The 18,374-nt window shown below is 36.1% G+C and overlaps 2 protein-coding genes across 2 annotated transcripts; one reads left to right on the top strand and one right to left on the bottom strand.

The window, feature by feature from the left end:
* The first annotated feature begins 127 nt into the window (after positions 1-127).
* LOC128675353 (uncharacterized) lies at positions 128-1,399 on the top strand. The gene is made up of 3 exons (XM_053754698.2): positions 128-420; positions 518-661; positions 753-1,399. Exons 1-3 carry the CDS (start codon positions 329-331, stop codon positions 1,378-1,380), a joined length of 864 nt encoding a protein of 287 aa, XP_053610673.1. The 5' UTR covers positions 128-328; the 3' UTR covers positions 1,381-1,399.
* Positions 1,393-16,249, bottom strand: Regnase-1 (Regnase 1). The gene is made up of 4 exons (XM_053754692.2): positions 15,909-16,249; positions 5,445-5,621; positions 4,283-4,515; positions 1,393-4,022 (listed from the first exon to the last, which is right to left on the bottom strand). The coding sequence occupies exons 1-4, from the start codon at positions 16,128-16,130 to the stop codon at positions 2,903-2,905; spliced, it is 1,752 nt and encodes a 583-aa protein (XP_053610667.1). The 5' UTR covers positions 16,131-16,249; the 3' UTR covers positions 1,393-2,902.
* Between the last annotated feature and the right edge of the window lie 2,125 nt (positions 16,250-18,374).

Genomic DNA, 18,374 nt, shown 5'->3' with positions numbered 1-18,374 from the left:
GGTTTCGGAAAATTGGAAGGAGGATGCTTTAGGTAGGTAGTAATTATTTTTCCAGGGGAATTAGCAATAGAAAATGGAAACAGTAGAAATTGCTCTCTTTTGAAAAAGTCGGTTGATTTTGAAATTCCCGCATTTTGAAAGGGGCAGACCAAAGACTAGCAAAAGAAAAAAACAGGCTACATGACATGAGCAATGACATGTACCTACCTATCATTGTCATGTGTCAGCAGACAGTTTAAATAAGTAATAAACAAACATTTATTTGTGGAATTGCAAATTGGATCAAGCAAGTTGTTTTACCTACTTTACTTTTTTGTCTTTGTCCATAATGGGAGAATCAGGAGCACAAAAAAAGTTGAATAAAAATAAATTAAAAAAAACGATAAAAAATGTACTGTGCAGGCCAGATCCAGTTTTATGGTAAGTATTGTGGACACCTATGTATATTTATAACCTTCAAAGTACTGTTGGACAAGGCAGATCTTTAACAGATTTATTTTGAACATCTCAATTTTAGGCCTGAGGTGTCAGAAGACCAGAAAACTTTATTGGAAATGGCTCTCGGCAAGCACAAAGTGGGAATACCAGTTATCAAAAAACTACATTGGAATGAATTGAAATCAATCCCTAAGGAAAAGCGTCCGAAGCCTCCAAAACTAGAGTAAGTTATTTTTTTTTAACTTATTTTCAATCATTTAACCTTTGCTCAGTATTCTTCTACTGATATTGACAAAATAATGTCTATCTTTCAGAAAAGTCCCTGGACTATTGTTTGGAATAACAGAATGTTGTGCAGCTATTCAAAGTAACCAATGCTCAGCCATTATTATAGATGCTATGGTTAATCCCAGAGTTATAGTTCAACCTGTAACAGTAGCATGTAAGAAGGCTCAAGTACCATTTATTTGTTGTAAAAATCTACGCAAAACATCTGAAAATTACTTTGGTATTTCCACAAGTTGCTTAGGTATAAAACTTAATAACTTGCCTGATCTTACATGTACTATACTTGAGATAGCAAAGAATTATTCAGTGCTGCAAGAAATATCAAATAAGAATGGTAAAGAGGAAGAAATTATGGATGTAGACCCTAGTAAAGAAGCTACTGCTGTAAGAAATTTAGAGCAAGTTACTGCTATGGATGAATCTGTTTGTATAACAAATCCTTATTTATACAGATCTAATAGAAAGACTAGAGTATTTATTCCTAATGGTACAGTTGTGCCAGCAAAGACAACCAAGCACTTTGTTGGACAGAATTATATTGAATTTTCTGATAAGCCTAACAAAGAACAGACAGACAGGAGTACTTTCAAGAAAGTGATGATCAAACGAATTTCAAATAATCCTAATAGAGTTAAAAGTAAAAGGATGAGCTAAAAATAAACCATGTTTTGAGGATAAAGACATTTTTTTTATTCTTAACATTAATAATCATAATGTCAAAAAAGACATGTATCATGTTAATCATTCCACAAGGAATGTAAGACAGTTGGCAGCTGTGCCTTAAAACACAATAACATAAGCATTTTAAAACACTTCTGAACACCACAATCAAGTTTTACCAAACTTATGACATTTACTTATATGCAGTTGCAATATTGTAACCTGTGGGACATTGGTAAAATTTGATTGTCAATTATACTAAATTAATAATGCCATACACCATACACAAATACTGATATGAAGTACAGCACACTAGTAGATATATTTATCTTACCATTTCAATTGATGCATTGCATTAATTTTTAACAGTTCAATTTAATAAAAATCAAACAATAAATTGTGTGTGTCAATTTAACACCTAAGTATAATCCAAATGACTATTAGTCCATAATAAATCTGGCCATTGATTAGAGTTAATGCTAAATAGGAATGACCAAGTCTTAACAATGATTTTTAATCATTTCGTCTGTAATAGTTGACAAAAACTATTTGGATGTTACATACATTTTACATACATTACATACATTAGTTGAGTGTTGCAGACACCTTTTGGCAACAGAGATTCTCCTACTGAATACTAAACTGTAGAAAACATGGTTTATGTGTATAGAACATAATATGTCAAAGACAATTTATAGACCTTGCACATGTTTTTGTCATCTATGGTCTGAATAAAGGGTACTTATGTAATATATTGGACATAATTACAAATTAATTTATACTTATGAAATAGTTGTGAACAATAAAAACATTAATGAAAAGTGGTCATACCTATAACTTAATATACTAAATTTATAAACATTTTTTCATTATATTAAAAAGTTTTCACTAAACTCAAAGAGTGGTACATAGTACCAATATATTATATATTGTTTGTATCATCACACAAGCTTTACTAGCTACGAAAAATTAGTATATTAGAGTAATATCTTGTATTTAAATGATGGATAAGTGGAAAATCGATTCACTGGATGATTACAATATAAAAGGCGTATATAAGCCAAAAGGTAAATATATTTAATTAAACTTTAATAGATTAACAATGTCAAAATACATATATTTTAGTTAATTTGTACATCTTAATGTCTAAATTAAATTATAGTTATACCATATTAAATATACATTATACACTTCTTAGAAGTGTACAACGAAAATGAATAAATGAAATTTACAAAAATGTATAACTGCCTACTTGATTAGTAACACGATCATGTGACGGATTGGCGTGATTGGCACTATACTAGATTCGTTAAAACCACAGGCACATTCGCTCAATACTACATCGATGTATATTATTATATTGGCAATGTACCAGAACACTCGAATTCAAATGAGCACCAAAAGTTCCGAAGCTCGTTGATCGACAGCGAATATTGAATCGATTTTGTTTCAAAATCGAAATAATTCAGGTTCGTCAACGCATCGTCCGCTCGGAGCGACGATCGGCGGCAGCGGCTCAGTGCGGCGCCGCGCGCGGCAGCCGCGCCTCGCTGGGCCTGTAGCGCGCTAGGATGATGGCGCACATGGTCTGCGCGTCCGTCTCCTCCGGGTACGCCGCCATGGCCTCCGCCACCTGCGCCTCGGGGAAGATGCCGGCCAGGTGATAGTGCATGCGGCGGCGCGCGTCCCAGTGCTGCAGCGCGCCCTCGGACGCGCTCGGCGACAGCGGCGCGCCCGCCGCGCGTGCGCCGCCCGCCGGCGCCGACGACACGCGCGCCGCCGCCGAGTGTTGCTGCAGCCGCGGGTCGCTCAGCGGGTTCAGCGTCAGCTGCCGCGCCAGCTTGCGGTGCGGGTTGCCGTCCGCCATCTGCTGCGCCGGCGGCGGCTGCGACGGCCCGGGCAGTTGCAACTGCGCTCGTTCGAAGTGTGTAGCGAGAGCCGCGTCCGCCAGTCGAGGGGCGGCCGAGTGGGCCCGGGCTAGAGGGCGCTTGGAGTCCACGGGCCGGCCGCCCGGCGGCAAGCTGACGGTGTGCAGATCGCGCGCTCTCAACGCCCGCGCCGCTCTTTCAGACAACTTTTCAGCCACGGACTTGTGAGGCCGGCCGGCGCGCTCGGGATGGTGGAACTTGCATTTGTTGCCGTATGTACATTTTCGCCCGTACGGGCAGGCCGGAGGTGGATCTGCGCGAGACGGCGGGGCGCGTAAGAAAGCGTCCAGTGTAGGTCCTGACCTACCCAAAGGATCATCGGGAGGCATGAATCTGTCGTTTACAAAGGAGTACATCAGGAGTCTTTCTTCGACGACCTTGCGGAATTCGGGGTTCTCTGCTGCTAAGTCTCTGTAGTTGTCGTTGGAGACGACGATGCCGTCGGTGTCGGCGGCGAGGCGCAGTATGTACCTGTCGTCGTAGCAGACGAGACGCTTGCCCCCCACGAGGCGGCTGGGCGTGTACACGAGCACTCTGTCTCTCTCGAGTCTCTCCAGCGCGTCCCGGTCCGCCACAGGGTTGTCGGGCCGCGACGCCTCCTTGCGCCATTTGGGCACGAACACTATGATGTCTTTGTGCCCGCGGGCGCGGAACCAATCCACGCATATTTCTATTCCTCGACATGAAAATACCTCTTTGTTGCCATGGCTGGAAAAGGCAAGGCAATATGTTAATAATATACTTGAAGAAAGACACAACAATAAACAACCTGTTAATATCATACATTCTTTTTAAAAATGGTTTCTAAAACTATTCACTGATCTAATTCAAATTGAGATATAAGAATATAAAACTCGCAAATGAAGTACTCAGCCTGCGCAATAGTACGAACAATACTCGCCCTCGTAATAACAATTCTATTAGTTTCGACACGTGCACCAACAATTACATAATACAGAGAAACCTACCTCATTGCAACATTGCTGCCATCGATGACTATTTGTCGCAGCAGTTCCCTATCGGGCGGGGGGTCAGGGTCGGAGGGCGGGGGCGGGGACAGCGTCCGTGGCGGCTGCTTGGCCGCCAGTTTGATGAGCTCGGCTAGCAATTCATTGCGTGGAGGGTCAGGTCCTAGCCTCTGCAGGGCTATCCTCGCCAGTCGCTCTGAATAACCCAGCTTCACTGCGAACTCTATCTTCGCCTGTAATATGCATTATGTTATAATGTAATATGAATTAAACATATTATATATTACGTATGCGATCATATGCTATTACCCAATTATTTACAATAATAAGAACCACATCTAAATAGCTAACAGTACCTACAATATAAACTAAAGTTTTTTTAGAACTGTTACATTTTATAATTATCAGTTTCTAAGTGCAATTAGAACAAAACATTCAAATAACATATTTTTATGTATCACTAATAAGCAATAATCCAACAACCCAACTTATAATTTTTTAATATTAATGTGTTTTAATCCAAGATGAATTATTTGAATTTGAATATAGGTAGGTTCGTCAACGCATCTTGAATTGTATTTTGAATTTTGACTTCTTATTGAAATAGCGTTAATATAGCTACTAAATAATCTGTCTTCGTTTTACCATTTAATTTGATATATTTATAGGCTAGCTTTTACCCGTGATTATTTCAGTTAGTTCTTTCCAATCAGCAATTGACGTTATCAAAGGAACGTGTTATGTTTTTTCTACTCTGTACTTTGATACACGGTCCAAGGTTCAAAAAATATTCGATATCTATGCCATATACACATAATAAATAAATAATTATTAAATAGTAATAACTAAATAATGATTGTTTTTTGTTTATGTAAACGCTAAGTGCCATTTGACATTGAGAAATTAGGGTACCAATCTAGATATGTCAGGTAAATTTTCAGCAATTTTCAGCTTGCATGGACAACACTCAACATCCGGTATGGCAAACACAGAACGTCCAGGCAGCTCAGAACCGCAGGCAAATATCTGTTCAACAAGTACAAATGTTTGACCGCGCTGAAAACCGCATGAAAATCCGTGCAGTAGATTTTGAGTTTATCGCGAATAGACAGACAGACGTGGTTGATGGCTTTGTTTTATAATATGTATTGTTCAGTCTCACCTGGTTAAGCTGCGGCGCGGCGGACGCTAGCGTGACGTACTCCGCGAACTCTGCCGCGAGTGTGTCGGAGGGCGTTCGCGACGCGGCCCTGTGTGCACTCTCGTCCTCGCACTCCGAGTCATAACTGGAGTCCTCTCCGCGCTCGCCGGCCCAGCCCAGTGATGACTCCACATATTTCTGGAATAAGAGATAGATGAACTCTTTATTGGACCATTTACAGAAAAAAACATGTTATATTATAACTAGGTATTCAGTCAAAAATGCTCATTCGGCCGTAGTAATACCTGCATTTTTTATTACCTAATTTTAATTTATGTACTTAACTATTTTACAAATCCATCATAAGTGGTAACGAAATAGGTATAGCTAGTTCGCATGTTAACTTCGTATGTACCTACCTAATTAAACGAAACACTTGATAACATTTAGTCATTTACGTCATTGATTCGATACTTTTTTGGGCTTCTGTTACTGTACTAAATTAAATTTGTTCGCCTTATAGGCGAATAAATTTAATTTAGTACTATGTAAAGTTATCAAACTAGATACTACATTTTATAGGTATAATACACTTAATCGTTGAATTTTTAGTTCCTTTAACGACAACGAGGATTACATAAATGAGTTTTTTATGACTGAAGGCTAGTGTTAATTTGGCACTTGTTACACCAAGTTTGTGATCATCGATCAATAAGCTGATAGGTATAATACCACAAACGGCGCCGGGGCAAGACAGGGTCATCTCATCAGGGCGTCGAAGCGGATCTACAGATGATCATTGACCTTTAGCGTGTGCGCAACTGTCGACCATACCGGTTGTTTATAATTCATTACTTAACTAAATCGGCAAAAATATTCGAGGTTCGGCGCAGGTATATTAATTTTACGCAGTGTCTATTCATATGAAGGCCCCGCTCCGTTTTATAATTTTCTCATGTCGGGTTATTCGATCGAAAATAATTCTTAGTCATTCAACATCCGTGTAGAGACCTAGTTGGCTGGGAAACTGAAAGCATTTGAATAAGGTTGAATTCGAATTATCCATATGATCATCTAAAATGTCGCCAATTTGTGGATAGCGTCATGAAGAGAAATAAAACACATTGTTTAGTAGGTCTCTGGTTTATTCTGCTGGGAGCTTGTGTTTGCACATCCGGGCGCAAGGTACGGAAACGCCCCACCTACATCGGCGCAGCCGGATGCGACTTTCTAAAAAATATAGTGCGCGTAAACCGTCGCCGCAGAGGCCGCGATACACGAATCATTTTTCGCTCATAGTCAGAATATTATATTATAAAGTTACCATAATCCCAGACGACATATTTTTCTAATTCACAAAACAATACAACAAAAGCAGTAAGATATTTTCAAAAATGTGTTTAACGTAGACTTTCTAAAGTAATCTTCATCTTTGACATTTTCAGGTTACCTGTCAATCATAGAATGTTAAAATATTCTTTCAGTACAGCTCAGAGTTTGATGTCATTATATTTTGTCTTTTCACGCCTGCTTGGCACTTATATTTTCCCCTGTAATTTGCGTATTGGAATCAAGTGAGCAGTGTATCGAAACTGTAAGTAACCACGAGTCTGCAGGATCTCATTCAGTCAAACGTCAGTCAGTCATCAAGACAATCTTTGATAAACAGCTGTAATTCATAACATTTCAATTTACTAATGATAAATAAATTAAAAAAATTGTGAACTAGGACACCCATGTTTTTTATGACTATGAGGAAAACAATATGCTACCGCCACAGACCACTCAACTACCGCTAAGCCTGTCCAAGTTAGATTAGACAATAGATAGACAAGAAACAATTTCCTCATGGCTTCTATCTTGTCACTATAGTTGACTGTGACATTAGATAGACAAAAAACCCAATAGATATTTACCTTCCCGGTTTGTTAGTTACGGTGTTTACCCGCTTTAGGTTCGCTCATCTATTTGTTTACGTTTTTCCTGGTCACTCTTCTCAATCTTTAAACGAAAACCGTGGATAAGTTACAGGCGAAACGAATGAGACGTTAATAAAGTAATTGGGTTTAGCAGAATCTCTGAGTGATAATTGCTACATTTGAGGTCTAAATGCTTACTTACCATCAGTAACCTTATTGCCTACCGATGTATTGCGACAAAAATATTTTTGCAAGTTGTTATTGAACTTTAGATTTTAGTTAGAGATTCACAGTTTGACTGTATTTACACAATACTATATAAATTAATAAATATTTGTAAAAAAAATCCTTTAAATATAATTATAGATATGATATTGAATAAAACATCCAAACATTCATCGCCTTATACGATAGTTAAAATTACGTTAGACTGGCTATAATTTCCATTTGTGGCAAAAAATCGCGAAATGGGAAAAACAAATCGCACAATAGAGCGTGATGTGGATCCTTCCTTGTAAAAATACTAATATAGGTACCTACGACAATTCACATAACGTAGTGATACTACTAATAAAGCTAAAGAGCTCGATTGTTTGAATGCATTAAATTCTGGATAGTTCCAATCTGATTTGGAAGTCTTTCTGTAGGATAGCCACAGTACAAATATAGCTAGTTGCCAAAATGTAAATTTAAATACTTGTTAACTCAACGTTACTATATTTTATAACCATACTTACATATAAGTAAATAGTAAATTATTTACCCTAAATGAAATAACGGCACCACACTCTGGCGTCGAACAGTTTGCCAAACTTTGGCGGATTCGGTAACATTGCTGGTTTTTTATTGCGGTAAATAAAAGCACTCATACTAACTACGCAATGTTCACGCATTCGCGTGTATGTGTCCATGTTCGGAGACATTGTGGAGACATAACAGATAAAGCTCACAAGAAGTCTGTTACTACCTAAATCCAATTTGAAGGTCGGGAATGCAACGATACAAATCTAACATTAGCAACAAGACATGCTTATTAAAATACTTTGGATTTAGAAGGCGTTATTGCATCAGTACTCAGTAATTTCGGAGAACGTAGGACGCAGGCGAGTTCCGCTTTCTGTTAAATTTAAACAGGATGTTTGCTAAATCTACCCGTTTGATAAATCTACCCCTCTATCAAAGTAACCGCAACTTTATAAAAGACGGCATTTATGACGGTTGTAATAAACTTGTTTGTATGAAGTGTTGTTAATTTTCTTTTTCAAAATGTACAAGCACGTCATGGCTATCGTTTTAGTCAGTTACATTTTTAATCCGGCGCGGTATTATAAATATTGAGAAGTTTTACACTCAAAAGCATATCTACCAACTTCCTAATACCTATTATAAATGTGAAAGTAAATTTGTTTGTTTGTTAACTCTTCACGCTCTATCTACTCGACCAATTTTCTTTGAATGTTTGTATACATCTAGCTTGAAGTAATGGAAAAGGACATAGGGATTCCATATAACCATTTCATCCCGGAAAAATAGCTGTTCCCGTGGGAAATCAATGCGTGCGAAGTCGCGGGCATTAGCTTATTACTACCTAAATCCAATTCACACCAATTACTACAACACTATACCTATATAAGAAACCAGCATATATAAAGACTGGGTAAACCTTATCAAGTTTCAGTATTAAATGAGTAAGTCAATTTTTGTTAATAAGCTACTAAATAAAAAACTATAATAACATTACATTACTCACGTCACGTGACCTACAAAGCATTGCTAAGATGAATTCATCAAAATCTTTACTAATGAAACTAAACGAATACAACATATGACGAATTCTTCTATTTACTTCCTTTGTGCGATATTTGCACACGTAAGTAGATATAACACTGTTTACTATACAAACATAACTAAAAGGCGATTTGTTTTCACATTGCAGTTGTCTCATCTATTTAGAATCAGCAATAAGTAATGGCAAGCACGTTGCATTCAGGATTGTTTATCTCCATCATGAGCATGGCTATTCCCCACACACCTCAAGCGAAAGCGTTTCGATTTTGTAACTGACAAGTGCACGTGAATAGAAAAACGATACGCACAATTTCTGCGCATATCAACAAACAATACTCCTAAGCATAACCGCAGAGTTGCGCAGTTCATATTGTAAATAAGAAACATAAAAAAGTGTTATCTCCCAAGAACTAGAATTATTTAATTATTCTTGACTTTGACGTCAGAGACATCAACATTGACGAAAATGTGCGCTTCCTTTATTAGTTGACGGAAACCAGTTTCTGATTAATGATATGTTGTTAATGAGTATTTGCATATGCATGGCCTAGTTTCACTACGTGATGCACTGTTTACAAGTTTGCTAGTGCGTTCATAAATTGAACGACCGTATACGATAACAGCGTCTGTTGGGTGGGCACAAATTGGTTCCGTTTGTAAGGAGAAATTCTATCGCGTGTTTGTTTTACAGATAAGAGTGACCAATGGGAAGGGAGGATTGGGGCGACGTCGACTCGTTCGATGTGGCGTCAGCGCCGAACAGGATGCGAGCACGCGACATACTTCAAATACACGCACACATATGTACTTGAAATGCATACATCTATAATTGGACACATGATTTAGTACACTGGCACTCTGCGATGATAAGTGTCAGTCAGATTAGCGCAACTTCGGATTATCTTAACGGTTTGCGTCACAATCGGCCTATTGTCTTTCGCTATGAAGTGTACCTAATTAGACAATACATATGCACCTTAGGGCTTTGTTGACTCAAAAATTAATGTAAAATTTAAAACTTCAAGGATAGTAGCTAACTACAAAAATGGCAAATTGATATTTCTTGATAGCACTTTTGAGGTAATCTTGAAGCAGATCGAAGGTAGGTAACACGTAGAAAACAAAATCGCTATAATGCAAAGGTACATGTGGAAAAAGTAAATTCGCAATAAAGCGTGACGAATAGCGAAGTGTCGTGAATTTATGCAAACTAGGAACATTGGCTATTTACTAACTGTTAATGCGACTGTTGGTCGTTCGGAATCAACACAAAAAACGATTTGCTAAATCGACAACCATTAATACTACTGTCATCACTTTAAAGACGCAATTAACATCTATCTGAATCGTTCTCGCAGAAGTTTAAGATCATAGATCTGATGCATACCTGCATCAATGATCTTAAACTTTTGCTTACCGATTGAACTAATGAATCAAAGGAGGTCATGAGGTCATTATTATAACACGGCTAGTTGATAAATTTTTGTAGAACTTAAATTGATATTATACGAACTAGCTAATTGAGTTTCTACCGAGTGCTTTGAATAAGATAGTCTTTCATAGTTCATCTCTTAGTCAACAATATATAAATATTTAACCCCAAACTGAAGGGACTGGAACACATAGCAGTACCTACGTATTCTGTTTCTTGAATTTGCTTCATCAATGATCGATCATATTCGACCACTGTGGTCCAATAAGGTTTGCTGTCACAATCGTGGATTATTGCGTAATAGAATGGCCAAAAGAGTTCATGTAAATTAAGGATATAAAAAGCTGAAAAAGCATTGTTGTTGCGGCGCGTCGGATTCTACCTACGCATAACTCCCTGGGGTTTCCCCACACGTGCGCATGCGCACCTAGTGAGGTTTTTTCTCATTTGTATTACGTTTGTCGGGTTCACACAATTAGGCATATAAATTTGTATTTCTATTGTAGACATCGTTGGTTGACTACACTTGACTATGCTATTTGATTAGGAAGCCTTCCTCATGCAACTATTTGGTTGTAAAAATTTAGTTCGTAAACAAAACACGTCACTTCACTCGGTCTAATCTTAGGCTTTGTGCAAAATATCAATAACAAGTACTTTTAGATTTCCTATTTATAAATAGCTTTTTTATTTATATATATATTTTACGAAGCTAGAACCAGAATTTGTCGTTATATTATACCTACGGAATAAATAGTAAATGTATTATATTTTATAGAACTAAAACCACAACTGGCCCCCGTCGTCGCAGAGTTCGGCGCCTGTCTAGTCTAGTCTATTGACATTCATTCATTACATCAGAGTATAATCATACCGGATACAGCTGAACATTAGAAGGTTGCTAAACCACTACTTTTATCAGTTGAAATAGTTCGATATTAGTTATAGGCAGGCTTATTCGTCTGATACTCTCTAGACAAAAAAAATGAGTTCAAGTCCTTATCCTTATCCTGGGGCTAAACTAATACTAATCAAATTAGTGGGCAAGCGATGAAAAATTTCAATATTTTTCCGCTGAAAGGAGTTACATAATGTCCGGAAAAACAATGAAGAACTTTTTACATTTGGCCAAATCCGGCAAAATAGAGTTCAATAAAGATTTAAATAATTCCAAATTTATTGGCTGTACAGAAATTTCTGAAACTTTTCCTGACTTATGTACCTATGTGGTTTTTTTTTTCAGCAGAAAAATATTCAAGCACTGTAAAATTTTTTTTAGGAATCCTACTAACATAGGATGAGTGTGTACTAACACACATTGGGTTTTTAAAGAGATTAAATAATGTGTCATTAATTCAATACATTGACGACATAATTACCTATGCTTTCACATATGATTATGATTTTCGAAAAATATTCATAGGTCATTTTCAATGATTAAAAAATAATGGATTATCCATGACCAACATTCATGGCCTAAATATGAATGTTGATATCGTGGTCGTGGTGGATAAATCTATAATGATGAAAAAATCTCACAAAAAAGAAATTGTTGGAACTTGGAACAGTTATTGAAACTATAATAAATATAAGTAGGCATAGTGACGTATTTTCTGATTGTTTACCACCTTACATCCGTGAATACATAACCTTCATATAGTAAATATATGTGTCTCGTCTCCATCGAAACTAATATTTTGTCCATAACTGAGTTCTAGCAACCCGATATTTGGATTAGTTATATCTAATATCTAACATAATCTGTATTTATTTTGATTAGTTAGGTATATGATAAAAGTTTGCGATAATGGCTTTTTGACAACTAAATTTCGCTTTTATGTATAAACCTATCAATGAAAAAAGAAACGAACCCTAATAAAGGCAATAAGGCAAGGATAAAATCTAATATCTTTTATCGTACAGTATCTTTTATTCGGCAGCTTCGTTTGGGTGAATAAATAAATAAGTTCTTCAGGGATTCCTTTTATGGAAAAAATATACTGTTATACCTAGGTACTGTAATGATACTCCTCCATTACATTAAAAAAAACTCTTTATTGCATTTCGAAAGAAGAACAGAAAAACCAACAAGATTTTATTTGATTTATGTTTTGACACAGTCAGCCCCCAGAGCTGAATAAGATTGTAACATGTGTGTAAAAAGTATTAAATGTTATCTGATATAATATATTTTAATTAATACCTAAGCGATATTTTCTTTTTAGCACCATTAAAAAAAAAAGAGTAGGTCTTCTTCAGGACCAGAGAGAAGAAAGAAAAATATAATAAAACTAGTATCATTTTGTTTGAGCCTTGAGGTTTAGGTAGGGTTTATTAAAAAATTTGTTCTCCATAAAATAAAAAAAAAATAAAAATATTGAAAAAAAAAAAAATATTGATGTTTGTGTGGTAGGTAGGTCTTGGGAACTGATAGGAGTTAGTGGGGAACCTTCTCATCGTGTTAGTTAGGGAACGAGGAATGTACCAATGTAGAAACAATAAAGTAGTTGAAAAGGTTCCTGGCACTTCATGCAAGGCAAGTAATAAAACTGAAGAAGAGTCAAATTTGATCAATATTAGGTATATTAATATTTTTAGTTCTCACTATATTTTGCGTGATTAAGTAGGTAACCTAACCTAACAAACATAGGTACTTCCACAGCATCCTTCACATCAGCACATCCAAACTTACGCAGTTATAATTTAGCGGGAAGTGGTACCTATTTAGAATTATTTGAAATAGAAGTGTAAAAATATTATAATTAATTTTAATATTATTAACACCACGAACCATGTTCAGTTCAACTAAAGAGTTTTTGTTTTAGTAAAAACTCAAAACAACTCAAAAACTCGTGTAAGTATATTGATATATAAAATTTTAAAACACATAAGACTCAACATGCCTTACCATAGAATTGTGTAAGTATACATATTCTCACAATAATTTTGAAAAATAAATTGGTGCTTTGGACCTTTAGTCTTGTGTTAATCCACTAATAAAGTTGTACATTCAATCGATGAAAGTGATTGATTCACTGTAATAATAATCGTCTCTCGTCTCTCAATCAGATAAGATATCAGCATTTTTCATTAATGCAAGTATTAGGAAAATTTCCGTTTTGCGCTTACTTAATTCGCGATCAGATACCATAGATAAACGAACAAATACAAATCACTGGGGCTCTCAAAGTCGGAGTGAAAGTATCTATAAAACCAGTGCCGGACCTGCGACACTTCGCACGGCCGACTGATGAAGACATACACATTAATTAAACTTCTCCACTACTTTCACAATGCAAAAACAACAACATTATAAACGACACCGTCGCAAAACATTGCAGGTGACAAAACACAAACACCTCGCTCGCGACGGCGTGCTCGCGAGTAATTATTGTTACACCTAACTCATCAGAGATCCGGTAAACAGCAATATTATTCCTTCCATACTTTCTAAGAAGCTCACATCACATACACATAATTGTTTCACTCATCCGTGTGTAATTAACTTGACATATGTGTTACATTGAGAAATTAAGTAATACAATTTTCATTGGTGATACGCGATCACTGTCGAAGGTAATTAGCATATATGACGTTAACGAACCGGCTCTACTTCCGGGATCGTTATATCGGCCGAACGTGAATGAACATCATTACAAGGGTCGGGGCAGGGTGGCATCCGCGAGGGGTATCGGAGTGTGTACTCGAGAACTCGTCTCGAGGAATAAGCTTCGCGCTCACCTGGGTGTTGTCGATCGCGTACATAATAGACGTTAGAATTAGCGCGCGTGGCGTGGCATAGCGCGTGTGCGGGCGCGGCCTAGTCCGCGCGGAGACTACTGGCAGCATGTGGCGCATGCACACCTCCACGGGCCCGCTCAGTGAAGGGGAAGCGGGGCACCGAGATCCGGGTGTGCGCCCACTGCACCCGCCGGCCCCCAAACAATCCGCGCAACGTTGACCTCTGTCATGCCGAAAATCGTCTCGGCGGTCGCATCCGTCGCAGATATAAAAGTCGACATCGCATCAATTTTGATAATATGTACTTAACTGGCAATATGACTAAATTTTACTCTGAAAATTTTCTACAAGATGTCTAAAGTAGAAATTAACAATCCAAAAAGTGCACAAAATAGCCTGGACAATGCCGTAGATGCAAGTCCCTTACAGCTATTATGTAAATAAATGAACAATAAATGTAAGCTTGAAAATGAGGAAATTATATATCACTATTAAGCACAACCATCTTTGTTTATCTGCTACCATTTCAAGGGCATGGCATAATATGAAGCAGAAACACTGATTTAATAAGACTAATTATTACTTATCAAGGTCTACACCCTATGGTAAATTGGTGATTAAATCAAGTCTTTGAAAAAATATTAAACCAAAAATTAGGTCTTTAATTGTCTGTTATCACAATAATTATTTTAAAGTCTTTTATTCTAAGGTATCCAATCCAACTTCATACAGGTAAAACCATAATATACATGTGAAAGTAAGTTTGTCTGTTTGTTATCTCTTCACACTCTATCTACTCAACCAATGTCCTTGAAACTTTGCAACACATAGCCGCGAGTATCAGCTAGTAAATTATAAACCTAAACCTTCTTCAGAGATCACACAATCTTTTGGTTCAAATATGTGTTTGGGAAGTCTTGAGTTTACTGTTTTCACACAGACAGACAAATACAACGGGGGACTTATTTTTATAAGATGTAAGTATTTAAGAACAAGAACTGTTCAACAACACTTGAGACATCTAATGTTTCACCATTTGTTATTTTATTCTTCTCTATTTCATTACAGATTTATAAAGAAAACCAATGTACAGTGAAATAATAACAATAAAAATCTAGAATATATTCTGTTTTAGTTGCCTTTATGGGCTGATAACATTATAATAATATAATTATAATTAATAGTATAAGTACAATATGTTTTCATATTAATACATATATAAAACCTGACAAATTAACTAAAACAGTTTTTACTTTTAGGAAAAACTGCCCAAAATGTCCTATGTTAATAAAGATTAACATCAATATATATTAGTGTTTTTAAATCTTAAAAAAATTCCAATTTGAAAATTGACAAATTTTGATTATACTTAATTATGCATACATTAATTAATATGGTTTTCGTAAATAATAAATTATGTAAATATGGTCTCTCTTAAACATTTTTTTCAAAGCATAGAAAGTAATACTGGGTGTCAACTCAAGATTTAAACTGAATTATTGAAGATGATCGTAACCAAATTTTAAGCAATAGTAGACAAAGGCTATAAGAGTGAACAATAATGTGGGTTCCAGTGATTGATCCCAAAACTAAAATTATACGAACCTGTATACGCCCGATCAATTCACGTTGATTGAAGCTCCCATCTGCTGGATTCAAGTTAAATATGACGTTGAAGAACACATAATCTGATCTATCCTTCGCAAAGCCTGGAGCCTCACTTAATGTAACACAGTAAAAAGTTTCTACTAAATTGAGATACTTGGTGTAAAAATCACCAACACAAGAACGCGGTACCGAAATTAACAGATCAGTCTCGTGAGACATTGTTGAAGGAAGAGTGTTAAAATAGTAATCACGCACAACTATCGCGATTTAATTGCATAATTCGTATCAAAACACAACTTTTACAACCTTCCAATCCAACACTAAATTTTCGTATGACGTGACGTGCTTGATAAGATGATATGTCATTTCATTTGTCAGTTTTTGACAATGACATCAACTCAATCATCGACCGCGTAAATGCGTAAGCCAAACTTAGGTCTTAGAGAATACATTATATAAAGAAGCCCTTGTCAACATATTAGGAAACACATTGTTTCCTAGACTTAGTATGTAAGTATAATCTACGTTGTGTTTATGTAGATACTGTTTTATCATTTTGAGAATGACAGCCAACACTGTTGATAAAGCAGATTTAAAATGAATGAACGCCATTGTAAGTTGCACATACACGTACTGTTTTATCATAGTGTCTAATGGCAGGCTGGTAAGACTGTTGATAAAACAGATTTTAAATTAGAGAAACGCCATTGTAATGCGTGATATCAAAACAATTATAAAATGTTATTAAAAAGGAATTGTTGATTGAGAAATTTGTTGAGGGAATCTTCCCTATATACATACTTCCCTATATGCATACTAACATGGGAAATACGAATTTTAGTTATACATATCAAGCAATTAAAGCAGAGTGTTAAATATATGTTTTTCTCTTTTTTTCTACCGTATTTTTGCTTTTGACGACAAGGACAAACATATTTTGCTTATTGCTTATTTATGGTAACACCTGCCAAAAGTTTAGGTATGTGTCATGCCGCCATTTTATGTATGTTTAAAGATTTGCGACATAATTACGTCATAAGTTTTTTATGTATGCACGTTTTTCTTGTACCTAGTAATTCGAGTCAGTCATTGACTTAGGTAGGTACCCGCTTTGACAGTGACGTAAATTCATGGACAAAAAGAACGATAAGAAACAGAAATTTTGTTCAAAGCATACTAATATATATATATATATATATATATATATATATATATATATATATATATATATATATATATATATATATATATATATATATATATATACCATATCACAGAAAATAAACAAAATAGGGAGATATTCCTTGAAATATGCTTTAACTGCAGCTATATAAGAACATTCAATATAATGTTCTTATAATCTGTGGCTTTAACTTTTTCATGAATAACATAATCTTCTTCATAGTCGTATTCCTCATGGCCGAGGGTCGTGGACATTACGTGGAATTAAACACACACAACTTTCTTGGCATTATTAATGGAGTGGTTTGCCATTGCCTTCTCCATTTCACACACAAGTTTATAATCAGCCAGTCTGCAGGTTTCATCACGATATTTTCCTTCACCGGAAGCAAGTGCACCAAGCAAGCAAGCACCACCGCTACTAACCTATTGCCATGTTACAATTTAATTTTTATTCTTCAATGTTATGTTCTTATATCTGTGTTTAAGGTAAAAAAATTATATTCATTAAAAATTCATAAAAAAATTAAGGCATTTTTAATCTAAAGTATGTGTTTCTCTTTCTACCAGTTTCAAACATCATAAAGTGCGATAGTGATAAAATATAATTTAGCTTGCCTATAGTATGCTTTAGCTTTTCTATGAACAAAAGAGTAAAAATCACGTAAAAACACAGATATAAGAACATTATATTGAACCTTAGATCATTTAATTTAACTTATATCTGTGCGTTGAAGAATAAAAATTATTACTATTGCAACATTTACAAGATTACAACCCGCGCGCGGTACTTTTCTAAATCTATGATTCTAATTTATTAATCTGTGCTATATTTGCAACAGTTAACCTGCCTACCCACCCTTGTATTTTATCAGTTTATCAGGTCAGGTATCGGCTCAGTCGTTTCTAAAAGTAATTAGTTGAGTAAAAAGTATATTTATCCAAAATGTCTACCGCGGGATAATATAATAGTGAACGTGTCGCCGAAATTGAAGGGACGCGAAATCTACGATGATTGGTACCTAATATTTGCAGTGAATTTTTTTCTTGTGTTGGTGGGCATCGATATCGACGACATCGATATCGCCAACGATCACGGAAGCCGAACAAAGAAAAGCGAAAGCGAAGTTATTTTATAACTAATCCATCGTTATATGTACATCGTTATATGTGTGTATAAAAAACTACAATTACGCCGGTATGGAATAAATTGAAGCAAATATTTGATGACACAGGATTCTCAAGAAGGATAAGTTTGTGGAAGATTCCGGAGTGGAAAAT

The sequence above is a fragment of the Plodia interpunctella genome, chromosome 14 (assembly GCF_027563975.2).
Source record: "Plodia interpunctella isolate USDA-ARS_2022_Savannah chromosome 14, ilPloInte3.2, whole genome shotgun sequence".
NCBI lineage: Eukaryota > Metazoa > Arthropoda > Insecta > Lepidoptera > Pyralidae > Plodia > Plodia interpunctella.
The sequence above is the reverse complement of the archived record's forward strand: the minus strand, read 5'-3'. Positions and strand labels throughout refer to the sequence as shown.

What these genes read in the sequence shown, in the direction of transcription:
- Regnase-1 (XM_053754692.2), bottom strand. Translation starts at nt 16,130, where the DNA reads ATGTCTCACGAGACTGATCTGTTAATTTCGGTACCGCGTTCTTGTGTT. An exon ending in AATTGATCGGGCGTATACAG is followed by an intron (nt 5,622 to 15,908) that starts GTTCGTATAATT and finishes CTCTTATTCCAG; the next exon opens with AAATATGTGGAGTCATCACT. An exon ending in GGCAGCAATGTTGCAATGAG is followed by an intron (nt 4,023 to 4,282) that starts GTAGGTTTCTCT and finishes TGCCTTTTCCAG; the next exon opens with CCATGGCAACAAAGAGGTAT.
- LOC128675353 (XM_053754698.2), top strand. Translation starts at nt 329, where the DNA reads ATGGGAGAATCAGGAGCACAAAAAAAGTTGAATAAAAATAAATTAAAA. An exon ending in AGGCCAGATCCAGTTTTATG is followed by an intron (nt 421 to 517) that starts GTAAGTATTGTG and finishes TCTCAATTTTAG; the next exon opens with GCCTGAGGTGTCAGAAGACC. An exon ending in CCGAAGCCTCCAAAACTAGA is followed by an intron (nt 662 to 752) that starts GTAAGTTATTTT and finishes TCTATCTTTCAG; the next exon opens with AAAAGTCCCTGGACTATTGT.